Source organism: Armigeres subalbatus, chromosome 1 (genome assembly GCF_024139115.2).
Source record: "Armigeres subalbatus isolate Guangzhou_Male chromosome 1, GZ_Asu_2, whole genome shotgun sequence".
Taxonomy (NCBI): Eukaryota; Metazoa; Arthropoda; class Insecta; order Diptera; family Culicidae; genus Armigeres; species Armigeres subalbatus.
In genome coordinates, this window is record NC_085139.1 from 155,828,179 (window position 1) to 155,843,488 (window position 15,310).

At 40.1% G+C, this 15,310-nt stretch overlaps 1 protein-coding gene across 1 annotated transcript; it reads right to left on the reverse strand.

The window, feature by feature from the left end:
- Positions 1 to 1,043: 1,043 nt before the first annotated feature.
- On the reverse strand, positions 1,044 to 14,506 carry LOC134205356 (protein obstructor-E-like). Its single transcript, XM_062680537.1, has 5 exons — positions 14,288 to 14,506; positions 8,890 to 9,084; positions 1,786 to 1,995; positions 1,503 to 1,716; positions 1,044 to 1,414 (listed from the first exon to the last, which is right to left on the reverse strand). The coding sequence occupies exons 1-5, from the start codon at positions 14,334 to 14,336 to the stop codon at positions 1,375 to 1,377; spliced, it is 708 nt and encodes a 235-aa protein (XP_062536521.1). The 5' UTR covers positions 14,337 to 14,506; the 3' UTR covers positions 1,044 to 1,374.
- Positions 14,507 to 15,310: the final 804 nt, after the last annotated feature.

Genomic DNA, 15,310 nt, shown 5'->3' on the forward strand with positions numbered 1-15,310 from the left:
CGAAATGGAGTAGAAAAGATCGAAATAGAATAACGAAAACTGGGAAAGATTAGAATATAGTAGAATATATAGAACAGCGTGGAGTCAAAATTATAGAAAAGAATAGAGATGTACGAAGAAGAATAGAGAAACAAAAACAAACAGAAACTAGAAGATTTAAGTAAAATATAGTAGAGTAGAGTATAATGTACAACATAAGAGATTCCAATGTGGTAGAACAGATCAAAAAGGAGAAGAATATATCCAAACATTAAAGAAGAGTCAAATAAAACTCAATTGAAATGAATTAAGTTCAAACATCATAAAAAATAACTGAAATGAATTCAATCAAACAATTTACAGTAGAATGGAAAACAACATAGCTGATTGCGATTATAAACTAATAAAATCAAATAAAATTGGATACAGTCGAGTGAATATGATTATTATCGATATTGCCTTCATTCAAAAGGTGTTTGATGAAATTGTGAACATAATATACTGATTATAAAAAAATACTATCGAGCTACTATTAGTTGGGAATATTGTTGACTCAGAAATGTTTAGAAAGTATTGAATGAATAAAAAGTTACTAAAGGAACAACACTACTAATTAATATAAATTAGAAAAAAAAAACTATCAACTATCGAAAGAAACAATATTTTGATAAACATTAGTAGTTTTGGATGAAAGGAGAAAGTAATTTAAATAAGTGGAAATCATGACCAACAATATAACATCAGAAGAATTAATAAACAAAATAGAATTATCGGATAGAACAGCAGGGTTGGATTCAGAGTGCAATGCAGTCGATTGGTGGTTGATTATAGAGAACGAAACAACGATCCAGTAGTTTGATGTTTGAGTTGTTATACGGTGAAACCTTCGAATAATAAAAAGACATATGCGAAAGAAAGCGATCGGGGGAATGTAAATGGTTATATGCGTCAGGTGGAAAGAAGGGATTTCGAAGGGTTTCGTTTTAGCATGCACCGAGAACAGTTTAAGATGGCTGATGGCGAAAGAAGAAGAGGGTTAGACAATAAAAAAGAAAGAGTGTGAGTTAAAGTTTTTGAAAGAGATTTGATTGTTAATACATTTTTCTTCTACAAGTACAAAATATTTGTCGCGGATCGTTTTACAAAACATCTACTATTGAAATCACAAATCGTTATACGCTACTATTACTATCAAATTCTATAAGCTAAATAGTGTTTTTTTGCTTTTCATTAAAAAAAAGGGCAAGTCTAAAATAGAAACGGGAAATTTTGCATGTCCCGCTTCGTTTCGGTGATACCCCGCTCATCTGGCACTCGCACATCGCACTCGCAAACACACTCATCTATCAGCACATCTCAGATCGAGGATACTCATGGCAGTTTCGGCAGATACACTTATTGCTTCTTCACTTCTTCATCCTTATACCAGTCTTTGCTGAAAATGGGAGAAAGCAGGGTTGCAATTATGTCAGCTTTTGAACGGAAACTTCAATCAGAGACTCGGAACGCATTCAGATACGTACCATTCCGGAACATTATCCGGGTTGTCACAGCGCTGAACGTCTTCATTGTAGACAAGTCCGGCGTCACACTGTCCCTGACGTGGCTCGTTACCATTCAAACAGTAGTAGAAACGGGAACAATCCGTGGGATGCGGGTAGTTGGGGTGAATGATGGCGAGGCCGTTTTTGTCGAATCGGGACTCCTTGGGGCACTCGAAACCGTCATTTAGTTTCTCTGTGAAGATAGATGGAATGTTACCAAGGGGTTGCGGTGAGAGGAATTATGAGGGAAAAAAACACTTACTGTAGGCGTTACTAGCGCATCCAGTGCGGGCGGCTACATCGGGCCAGACACAGGTTCCGGACTTTTCGTCAAAGTGCAAGCTTCCGGTGCAGCTCATTTCCACCTCCTCGCCGTTGATGCAATTGTAGAATACGTTGCAGATTGTCGGATCAGGGTGGCTGAAGAAGCCATTCTTTCGTGGACAGTAATCGCTGGTTCCCTGGGGCTCCTCTGCAATGTGAATACATCGGTTAGTGCCGTGTGTGTCACACTGTCACAGTCATTAAGTAGCATGATATTTTTTGAGATAAATGTTCACCGAATATGATAAATAATGAATAAGTAAGGCTCACGCTGTTTAGGAATGTTACGCCTAAATCGCGAAATGGTCCCGATATTCCACTTTTTTAGTTGAGTCATTATTATTATTATTAGAGATCGTTATAGAATGTCTAAGCACATTATTCCAATGCAGTATGCATTACATTTCTTATGAAATGCAATACCGTAATTAGATTTGACCCAAAGATTTAAAAGAGATCTATCAGTCCCTTGTTGAAGAACTTGCGTCTTTGATTAAAAAGTGCTAAACATCGGTCTTAATAAATGTTCTGAGTCTTCCTTCTGCGTTTCAACGCGACAAGCACCGACTTGAAGGCTTCCTATAAGCTTCAAGTGATAGGGTAAATGATATATTTTGGACATGTACATATTTTGGACAAGCCTGAGCTTCTTCGATCAATTTTAGATAATGTGTAGGAATTTTTTTATCGAAAGTATGATCATTGCATACTTTTACCTCAACTCTAGCGGCTCCTGATGAGAATTTACAAATCAACTATTATTTATCTTTAAAATTATCTAAAATGTAAAGCTTTCTACCAAAGTGCCTGCTGGACGCCAGTATGCAGGAGAACATGCATTATAGGACTCTTCGTAACATGCACCTGAAACACGTTTAAATTGGTTCAAACGGCAATCTTGAGGTCCTGCGGCCAAAGTTTAATTGTAATTGAGATACTAACATATTCCAATCGCTTAACATAAACTTGAGACGGATGAAAAAGGAGTGACCAAAATGAAGTTATGGTTTTATGCATCAGACATTTATTGGTCACCCCATGTACATTACACAGATGAACCATTAATTGCCAACTTTCAGGCTGTTTTCAATGATATCGATAAGATTGCGGAACAATGTTAATTTCTGGTCTAATCTATGTCAGTTAAGCAAATAAATGCATTTAAATGAATGTGGATACGTGTAGGTAGGTCATACCATTGAGATCTGTAGGTGGCCATTTTTAAATTAGGAGAAAATGACTCTGTCCAAAATATATGCATTTTCCATGTCGAAATTATATATTTGATGTCCAAAAAGAAAATATTTCAGTTCGCAGTATATCACAGTTTACACCTAGTAAACGTAATTTACTCAAAAATTGGGCAATGGAGACACAAGACTAATCATAGGTTATGTATTTGGATGAACCTAGTGGTTTTCAATTGTTTTATACTATTCAATCTCGATATATTTTCTAATGAATGTCCTGCGCTTGTCCAAGATACATCATTTACCCTAATGGCTAGAGATCTATGTATAATTTACTGTTCGGAGTGATACATCGCTTCGACTGGTAACCAAAAAAATCAGTGCGCTTTCTATCGTGTTTTGTTTACCACTCGTAATGATCGCGCGATAATTGAACCTTTGTTCTGCTTTGTCCAGTCAACATGCTTAGCGTGCGTGCTTAGTTCGCCGACATATCGTTTACCAAAACGAACCCTGCTACAATACCTTCCCCATGTATCCAACATCCCAATGATTTCTCGAGGAAGTGCAGATGACTCGTCGGCTTCCATCAAAGCGAATATCACGTCAACATTTTCCTACCCATTTCCTTAATTGACCATTCGGCATTCAGACTCGGCCGGCGCTGGTATTGCGTAAAAAATCAGATTCCATCTTATCAAACCCCATTGCATAGCTCGACAAATTATAAAGTGATAGATGAACCTGCATATGGAAAACTTTGAGGTCTTGTCCATTAAACGATATTTATTACGCGACGCAGAAAATACAGTATTTGAACACTATCCTTGGCTTCCCAAGCAGCACAAGTCAAGTTAAACTGGTTGCAGCAACCTAATTGGGACTGAATCTGATTACATATAAGTTACTGTGATCTATGTGCAACTTGTGTGCTGCTCGTGTATTTTAGCAATGTGTAACTACTATTTCATTGTTGGTTTTCCTTTATAGTACCCATAGGAGTGTTATGAAAAACATTATGCAACTCATTTGAGTGCTATATTGGTCATTAAAGCACTCTTTGCGTGGGCCGTTTTTCACTCAAACACGAACTACAAATCCAGATATTATAATCCGGAATTGAAAAAATATTTTATTTAAATCAAATATTTAATAAAAACGTTAAGAGGGAGACGAGTGAAGAAGAGTTAAACATCACTAATTTTAACATGACGTACTATATGAATATTTTCCTTCTGATTTTTTGTAAGGTCATGTTACCTGTGTTCGAATATCATTATAAGATAACTGACTGAAATAACAAGAATAGATTTCTTTTCCAGATCCTACGCACTACTTGATTTAGTTTGGTCAATAAAACCGAACTCTGAAGTTGTTCGGTCGATGCTCGGAGTAGCTATCTGGACCTAGCTAGGTTGATTAAATCTCATTCTGCGGTGAAATAGATAATGTCATGGGCATAAGATATAGTCGAGTCAAGAAAAATCATATTTTGTAGTGTGGAATCAACTGCGGACATCTATTCAGATCTGGAAAATTCATCTCTGGATTGGGTTTGACAATTGGAGACATCACTGAACACCCAGTTAGGTAACTAAAATCCAGAATACTCGAATACTCGATATTCGGAATCACCATTGAACCTCGTCAAATTAATAAAAACTCAAATCTGGTGTGTTTGGCCAAGACGATCTTTGCACTTGTGGCCAATGCGATCTTGCCCGTTTGGTGGCGCAAACTATCCGGTCTGGAAGTTTCGGAAGTTGATGTTGTCCGACGAGCATGGGCTGATGGAAACGATTAAGGTTGATGAGGTGGAGGAGCTGGAAATGAAGCAGGAGGACACGGCTGAGATACGCAGAGAACACGAAAACGATGGTAAAGGACAAAAGATGCCAATCGTTGCTGATTTCCTATATGCACGACAGTCAGTTGGAGTATATCCACGACAAACCGACGCCGAAAGGGATTTAGCTAGCGTTGCAGCGGATTTTTGTGCGAAGGAGTATAACGAGTCGCCAGAACCCAAAGAAGCGGCTCATCACACTTCGGTAAGACGGCGCAAGTTTGCAGGAACACTGCATCAAGTTCGACCGGATTGTTCGGAAATGCTGTTGACGCTGAGTCAGCATATGCGACGGTCGCGGCAGCCATCGAGGCGATGCCGGAAGAAGCATTGACAGTGGAGATCGTCAAGTGTCACTTACCAGATGAAGAGACAAAGAAGAAGAGTGTTGATGTTGATTTTGTCACGACAAAGGTGGAGGCTGAATCAACAACCAAAGTGTGGAAGTGTTTTGGCTGCGAACTAGAAGGGCAGAGAGTCGCCGAGTGTCCGTACAAGAAAAAGTAAGTAATTGGAAGAAGACGAGGGTGCGCTACGGAGAAGACGGAAAATGTGTGTGTTTTGGCAGTGTGGCGAATATTACGAAGCATGCAGTGAGCTGGATCATCGATTCTGGATCGTCAGAACACGTTGCGAACGATCGCGGACTGTTCGAAGAACTGGTTCCATTACAGAAACCGATAAAAACCGCTGTTCCTAAACAAGAACAGTCGATTACTGCAAAGCACCGCGGTGTAATTTGTCTGTTATCCGTGGAGAATGTTGAATCGATTCCGATAACATTTAAGAACATTTTGTACATTCCGGAAGCCAGTGTTAATTTGTTGTTGGTGCGAGAAATCAAGATGATCGGGCTGCAAAAAGTGTTCGCTGATGGTACGGTGAGTATCGCCGGGGAGTCGGCTTTAGACGCAATCAATGAACGACATGGAAAACTGTAATAGATCAAGCTTCGCCGAGAAGGAAAGTGTATGGACAAATCGTCGTTCTATTCGTTCGATCGTATGCTAAGAGAGCTCGAACTGGGATATAGCACGTACGACCATCTCCATGCAAAGAACTTGGATATTTTGATGCGAAGCGATTTGGTAGTTGAACTCAATACAAAAGATGGAGCAAAAACTGGTGACGATATCGTTTGTCAATCGTGTATCGTTGCGAAGCAGACGCGAGTGTTCTTTTCTGCAAGCAATGTCGACGACGTTCAAGTGCAAGATTAAGTGGACTGTCTCCTACACGCCGGAATAAAATGGCGTGAGCGAACACATGAATACCTACGCTCATCGAAAAAGCGCGATGAATGTTTTTGGATTTTGGAATAAGTAAACGTTTCTGGGATCCGGCGATTCAGACTGCGGCATACTTGTCGAATCATTCGAGGTATAGAAACCACGCAAGCCAGATGTTTACCAGCTGCGTGTTTTCGGTGTTGATGGATTCGTACACGTTCCAAAGGAACACCGGAAAAAGTTGGACTCTAAATCGTGACGAGGATTTTTCATTTCTCCCATAATGGCTACCAAGTGTGAAACCCACAGCGAAAGTGCAATGCAATTGTACAAGATGTGATTTTCGTCGAAAACGGCGGACGCAAACTTTAAGTTCCTAAAAATGTTAAGAGAGAAGATTTTATACATGTTCGAGAGGGAAAGGAAGGGTCTGAAGTAGGAAGTGACGTAAGAAGCTTGGTCGAGAGCGAAACTGGCGAAGGAAACGCGGATGAAGATAATTTCGACAGTTGCGTCGAACCATTCGTGGAAAAGAAGCAAATAAGAACTAAACGGTGAGTAGAGGCCGTAGTGTCGCCTAGACTAGTGGCGCTCATCGTGTAGAGATAATACTCCAGGAAGCACACCCTGTTCGCAACGGGAACGCCAATCACCGGCGTGGCAGCGAGATTACGTAATGTACTACATAGGATTTGCCCTAAATACAGCCAGCTGGCAGAGAAGCTGCCAACTTCGCTGTCGGGATGAAAAAGCGACTCGACTGGGCAAAATGGGAAGAGACCATGCAGGATGAAATGCGAGCTTTGGAGAAGAACAGAACGTGGTTGTTGACTAAGTTTCCGGCAGTAAGTAAGTAGGTGTAAAGCGCATAAGATTTCAATCTTCTGATGCCTCTGTGAAGGGCAAAAGACCTCTTTATTATTTGTAAGAAACCGTGAATGGAAAGCTATCGCATGTTTTGGTCGAAATCCAAAAATGTTACCTCCTACGGATTCAACGGAAGCACTACGTGAGGTTACAGGAGTGGACACTAAGGTTTATCGAATTTATCAGACTCACCGGAAAATTATCCTTGAGCAATGAGAATGAAGAAGAGAGAGAAGAAATGTAGAATGAACTATAACATGGCACGTTTTGGTCAGCTAACGAAAATCTTCACTCCTACATGATCCCCCGGATCACTCTGTGATGTTCTGGAAGTGGCCAATGAGGACCTTTGTCCTTTTGCTAGTACACCATATTCTTATGTGTGAGAAATGATGAAGAAAAACCTGTCGTATGACATATTTTGGACTAGAAACTAGAATGTGCTCCTCCCGGGGCATCCTAGATACGATCCGGAACCATCTGAAGTTTTGACACCACTCGAAGTGGATCGAAACTAAAATAACTGGAGTTTGTCCCAACAGAGTTACATTTTTACAATTTTCAAAATTTGCCTTCTGGAAAAACTTAGCAACTTGCGTGTTAACTAAACAAATCTTCTTGATCAGTCTACTAATGTTTAATCTGTTCCTTGCGCGCTCAGCTCAGCTGATTAGTAAGAAATTTGAGGAATAGGAGAACAGCAAGATCTTATTTGCAAACATCGTGTGATAAACAGAGCGTACATAACACGATTTTCTGCAACATTTTAGGTCAAATATATCATGTTTTGTCGGTTATTTATAATTCCGATCATTTTTTAAGAATTGCATAACAAATAAAATAAATTTGTTTAAAACGAGGTATTGTAGCTTCATGCAGCGAACTTAACTACCTACGCCCGATTCCTCATAAAGTTCTACGGCTTGTGTCAAAAATTCAACCCAGTTAGCCCACACCGTATCGAGATATTGAGTTTATTAATTTTTTCTACATTATGCAGTGGCGCTACGCCCCAAGACTTATTGTAGTTCTATTGCATACTATACAGTAAATGACAGTCTATTATTGTTTTTCCAATATTTTTTAAAACATGATACTTTAAAACTTATTCTTATCCAACTGAGTCCTTGAACCCAGTTCCGGAAGTCGCTCAACACAATTTGATTTTGATATGTGCCGGGATTTCAAGCAGCGACTGTTAACGAATGGATTTCCAGAAAAACATGTTCAAATTTCAATTAAAATTGATTTTGCAAATCTTTTGAATCAAGCGATTTTTGTATTACTTGGCCATAACGAAGTAACTTTATTCTGATCGAGCATTAAAATTGAAAAAGAAAAGTTTATATTTTAAGTTCTGTGAACTGACAAAAAAAAAACACGGTAAAAACTAGCTGAGGTTTCCTTTGTCGCGATTTAACTGATGAACGGATTACGTCGGGTATTTATATACATAAAAAGTTGGTAAGGAGTAAAATCATTAAAATACAACAACAGCGCAAGCAAGGCTGGTTACTTTTCGCTAGTATACACTATATAAAAACAATCAACTCACGATTGATAATAGAAAAAAAAAGTTACTGTTTCTTGGCATTTCAACAATTTAGTCAAATTGAATGCCTGAATTTGCCTAAACTGAACTAAAGTTCTTTAGTAACTCATGGAATTAAAAGGTTAAGTCGTAAAAAAATCCACACAAACAATTAAAAGATTAAAATTTCCATGCTGGCTTTTGCGTTAGCGGGAAAATTTCCTTGAAGCAAATCTAGGCCAAACATCCCGTCAACTCGTTTAAAATTTTCATATAATTACCATCGCTCAAGCGATTTTCTTTGGCATAGCAAACATAAGTCGTTAAATAACATCATCGCTGACGACGGTTCAAAGGACAGCAAAACCCATTTACTTACGCAATTCCAAACGGTCACCGCAGTCCACGCTGAAGGGCTGATCGCACTTGTTGACCAGCCTGATCGTCTGATCGAACACGAGCCCATCCGGGCAGATCTTCTCCGTTGCTACGCCCTCGTCGCATACGTAGTACTTGTCGCACTGCTCCGGGTGCTCAAACTGGCCCCGGTTTTTCGGGCACGTGAACTGTGCATCTGTTTTGTGTGGGGGGAGGAAAATGAAGAAACAAATTAGTAAACTGCTGACAAAATGCCATCCAGGGTCGTGATGATCGTGATCATCATGTCGTCGCCGCTGCATCGTTATGACATTTTCGAATGTGGGTCGGTTGTATAAATCATTGCTCCGTGTGCTACATGGCATGGTAACGGTCGATGGGTTCTTACGGTGATGCTTCATCAATTTACATATATTATGCATATATTTCACTATTGGGATTGCTTGATGATTGAACCTAGGTCAACCGGTGGTCGCGGTGTTTCTCGGCTCGATATTTATTGTTTATTGATTGGAATTTATAAAATTCGTAATTTTGGCAAATACAAAAATAAGTTAAGTGTGGCACACATCAACATCACAAACTTGCATCTCAGAAAAAAGCTGTAGAATATTACCGATTGGTATTTTCTCTTGATAATTTGAGTAGAAGTAGTTACGTTTGCACTATGAGAATAAAATATTCACCTTCATTAAGCAACTTCGGCCCGAATTGTGACAAACGTCGCATGACTGTTCAAAACATAGAATAGCTTAGGGTGAAGCCAGAGTGAACTCAACGGCGCGACGCGATGCGACAGTGCAATTTTACAGTTCATTGATAATCATTGTTATTCTTTTACGTGAGTCGCGTCGCATCGCACGTCGCGTTTACTCTGGCGAGCATCTTACTCAGTTTTCTTCTACATAGATTCACTCATATAATTAGTACTGAGAATGGTCACGGCGTTCGAAGAAAACATAATTAGCCATGATTATATTGACTTTTAACGCTAAAAGTGTCCCTCATTTGAACGTCGGGGTCAGATCTATGTGAGTAATTGTTTTGTAAATCATCATAATAAATATTCAGTTTTATAGTAATTTATTTGTTTACGAAATCTGAATAGACGAATCCAAGTAAAAATAAGAAGAAGACACACGACGGTGTTAACTTTGACAGATCCTACAGCACAGCATAGGAAGATCATTTTAAAATGCTTATAATAAATTCTAGACAAATTGTAATTAAAATCTGATTGATGTACATATGATACGGAAAAAGTTCCGAACTGTATGATAGATACATTTTTGGAAAATATACAAAAAATTGAGATAAGCTTCTAAATATGTAATTCAGAACTTTTTCCGTATCGTACATCAATCAGATTTTAATTACAATTTGTCTAGAATTTATTATAAGCATTTTAAAATGATCTTCCTATGCTGTGCTGTAGGATCTGTCAAAGTTAACACCGTCGTGTGTCTTCTTCTTATTTTTACTTGGATTCGTCTATAAATACTCACTGCTTGATATTTGATCGGGAATTGACAGTATTCAGCCGAATATAAATATGTTACGAACTGAGGGTTATCACTTTAACTGTTTACACTATAATTTTATCGTTGTCAGTTTTTTTAAAATTTGAAAAAATGGTTTCACCCGAAAAGCAACATCGCAAATTAATTTTGCGCTAGCATTCTCATCGGGACATCGAAAATCAACTCGGAATCGTGCAGTCAATGGTGAGTCGTGTGATTAAACGTTACTACGAAACTCTGAGCATCGAACGGAAAGAGAAATGCTGTCAGAATGGATGTTCTATTAGTAATCAGGATCACAAGCGTGTCGTGAAAGCGTTTATCCGAATCCCAATGCTTCGATCAGGGATGTGGCGTGTCAATCGCAGAGCAGCAAGCTATGACTCGGCTCTTCTTGTCAGATCTTCGTGGCGTGCACAAGCACCCACGGAGTGCTGCCGTCATCGCATTTCGCTCCGGCCATTTGGGGCCACACACTGTCCAAGTCTTTCGTATAGAGACCCAAGGACCGGGAGGAACTACATACGTACAAAGTGCAAAAGGCTCCCAATCGTGACAAACTAAGGTGCGAAAATAAAGGGCCCGGAAACTGTGAACCGATATGCTGACGTAGCCTCATTGCCTCATCATGGATGATGAGACAGCTTGCGGCAGCTTCCAGGGCTACTAATCTTCATTGCCCAGCACAAGTTTTATGTTCCGGAGGAAGTAAGGAAACGGAAGCTTTCAAAGTTTACCACGAAATACATGATTTGCAAGCGATCTGCTCATGTGGCAAACGGAGTTCGCCGTTCGTGACGTGACCGGAACTGTAAACGGGGAGTACTTCAAGGAGTGTCTACAGAAGAATCTGCTTCTTCTGCTGAGGTAACACGAGGGCCCTACGATCTTATGACCAGATGTAGCTTCGTGACATAATTCCATTGCTAGGCGATGAAAAGTCCCATCAAATGTGTACAAACCGGAATTATTAGAAAGCCCGTAGCTATCAGAAGTTTCAAAAATCACAATGTCATGTGGATCCTTGTGAACCCGCTGAAGTGAGGAAAACTTCAGTTACTGATCTCCAAAGCGAAGTTATGTGCGCTCTTTGATCTCTCTGAGACTAACGCTTCTGACCATCGACCTAGGGATTTCGATGTTCGGAAGGATCGCTCTCAGCCAACAATTCTTTTTAAACTGCTCATATATGCTAATCAGGATGGCCTAAACCACTCCACAGAACCAAATTTCTATCAGGTCTGTATCAACCTTCCCAGTCACCGTAGACTTGCGACAGCGCGTCCAACCGCGCTAAGTTATGAAAACTGTCAACCAGGAACGTCACCTACTATGTGGGAAAGATCTGATGGCACGAACAGAGTAACTGGGATAACATGCCCCCCGGGCAAAACAACCGTTTGGCGTTTTTAACGGTCTTTCAGGCCTATTTTCAAGAATGTTTACTGGTGGATCGAGCACCGAATTACAAACGCTCTAGCTAAAAACGTTTTTTAGTGTGATATAAGGCGATGAGAGACACTCAAGTAGTAGTAGTAGAAATTTGCATCTAAATAGATCATGCTCTGATAGACGGGTAGCGTTTTTTGGATGTAATCGATGTGCGGACATTCAGAGGTCCGAACATTGACTCTGACCACTACCTCGTTGGTAGTAAAATTCGAGCACGATTGTTAACTGTATCGACCCAAAGATTACAGCGAACGATGCATTACATTATCCTACGATTGCTGGCGGAAGGAGTATCATCGTGACGGTGCATCAGTGAATAGAGTAAACATTGACTACGATGGACAAGCTACGGAGTCGCCTACACTAGATAAGAATAGAAAATTTATTAAAGCTGAAAAACAATTGGGCTGCGGGAAGGAGCAATTCCTGGCTGAACTTATCAAACACGACGTTGAGCAATTGCACCAACGAGACGAGCCAGCCTTGGGCTGAAAGTCTCGCTAATAGAGGCTTATTTGCTCACAAATTTGCTAAATTTGAGCTGTATTCTACTCTAATTCTTCCGATGGCTTCAAACGGTCATGAAAAATGAGCCATAAAAGAATCTGATCGGAGAGCTTTCGAAGTATTGAAGCCTAAGGTTCATCGGATAATACTCGGCGGTAGCCAGATAAACGGCATCTAGCGGCGTCGCATGAATCACTAGTTATTGTTAAGATATTGTTAAGCTTGTGCAACACGGCATACTATGGTGGGCCGGATATGCCGTTGTTATGCTGGAGGAGCGTCAAGCGAAGGTAATATTCAGTAGAGTACACGGACGAGGCCATAGGCTTCGTGGAAGCCCGTGTACATGATGTTTTTTTGCAGTTGAAGAGAACCAGAGATCGACTGGAAGCGATTGGCCCAGGAGAAGGATGCTCCATTCGGCGTAGGCCCATTGAAGAGAAGCTATAGCCCATCAAGCAAGTACATGTTTTATGACACAACCACTGTTATAAAAAATTTGTGTAACATAATAACAAATTCTGATATAAATATGTTACTTTGTACTCTGTTGTGTTAGAAAGGCAAAAGAATATTCAAATTCGGTAAAAAATTGAAATCTCAGCTGTTGGAGATATACTAATGCTCAAATGGCAACTTGGATTAAAAACCATTTAGATACTTATTATAAGAGTTTTTTTTTATTAATCTGGGAGGCAGCAATGCCCTAGTTAATCTTCAGAAGATTAAGTGTTTGCGATTATCAAATTTTCAAAACTTAACACTATTATCATGTTCGAATAATTTTGGGAAATAGGGAATCTTCCAACTTATCCATTATTTTAGACATAAATCGCATTCATATTGCAAACATAAATTAGCACAAAATTCCAAAATCACTTGAAAACCTTCAACAAACCGCACCACCGTAAATAAGGCGAGCAACAAACCTTCACAAACAATTTTGTTCGCCAATTAAAAATCGAAGGAACACCGTGGTGCTGCAGGCCACCGTTACGAAACTGAAAAAACTCAAACCATGGAGATCGATGTCGCTGCAGATAATTTGAATGTCGAAAACACGTTCCTTCTGCTGCTTGTCGTGGTGTGCCTAAACTATTACAAGGTTTTTCTCCGTGCACTGGTTAACCTTTCCGCTGAAGGCACTATGGAAACTCGTTTGGGACCTATAGCTACGATGCCGTTCTGCAGCCGTGCACCTCTCGCTCGCCTTTGTTCGCATATTTTGCCTACGTGCCTGATGGAAGCTCAAAAAATTGTTACCAAACAAAAGACTCACTTTGGCAATTGCGCTGCACCGTCGCCGCCAAGCGACGAACCCTGCTTCACCGAAAAATTGCACTAATTAATCGAAATCAACTCTGATTGGAACTCCCTAGCGGAGGCACACTGAAATCTAACATACTTAGTAGGCTGTAACTGGTCAATTGAGAAGCAAACCGCCAGGCGTCACCTTCTTTTATAGCTTTTTGCGCTCTGCACTCTCACTTTCAAGCCTCATAGGCCTTCACGTTGACGTTGACACACTTCACAGCGGCGGCGGCCGAATCGCACGAAACTAAGTAGCCGTTGCACACCTTAGTTGTTGGCCCCCAACAAGCCTGCCGAGATGGCGTGTTTCACCCAGCTCGGCGTTGTTCGTTTCTGTCTGCTTACTTGGCTCGGTATTATGCATTCGCAAGTGACCTCCTTTTTTGGGAATGGTTGTTTTTATGTATGCATGGGCTACGCGGGCTGGTTTCTTTGCTTTGAAAGCGAGAGTTGAATTACAAGATCGAGCAATGAAACGCAAGATGATGTGGGATTGAAAGTGAGAGTTTAAATTACACACGGAGCAAAACTGGTTCGCCTGCATGCCACACAGGGCATGGCAAAATGTCAACCGATTGCGAACAGTGGGTGCAGTATCATAGAACTTACGTGTAGCGGCAACCGCAAACACGGCAACTATAACTATCGATTTCAGCATTCTAAATAATTCTTAGAGACACTACACTACTACACTACTTCTAGAGAATATTGAGTGGTCCTCCCGTGCGAGGCCGTGGTCCGTTCTATACTGATAGAACCTTCGATTGTGGTTCAGTTTTTAGACTCTAGACGCCCAGACAGCCCAAAAGTTGACGGTAAACTACGGCGCGAAGGTGATGAGACTCTCACTTTTGTCGACTCCCTTCCGTGATCAAAGTTGGCTGTGTGTTGTTGTTGGGTTGGGCAAGAAGGAGACTGGCAGCGGCGGACCACTCACTAGTAGGAAAAAGAAGTAATCGAACCAGAAAAACTATAGGCAATAAGTATCTTTGCGAGTGTGCTCGAGCGGGAGGAAAGAAATGGATTATTTCCTTCTCTCGCTATTATTTAAATTGAGCTCAATAATGTTCTCCAATGAATTGCTACGGTAAACTGCGATTGGTATTGAGATCATACAAAAACTTGAATCAGCAAATCAGTTTACTTCTGATCTGTAAAATCATAAAACGACATTTATTTATAATAGAGCCAGTGGCTTACAAATCTACCCTCCCCTTTTTTTCGACGATGTTATGCTTTTTAAAGTGCATCGTAATTGTTCAGTTAGTTATTAAAATTCACTGTAAACTTTGGTTTTGCCCTTACTTTCATGTTTCAAATATGTTTAATGAGTGGTGGATTAAATCAAAAGAATTTATGACATTTTGTTTGAAAACAGTTTTCACTGATTCCTTGCAGAACATTTCGAAAATGGGTAACTGCGGTTTCTTGAATAAATAATTCAATATGTATTAAACTAAAACATATTTCTCATTCTTCAAAACTAAGGAAATGAATCGTCAAACACAAATGAAAACCGCAACACCCCCCCCCCCCTCCCCCTCACAAAAAGAAGTCAGGAAGTAAGAGCCATTAACTCAGTCGTTTTTCAATGGATGCTGGAGATTTTAATATAAATCGATCAGTCAGCTT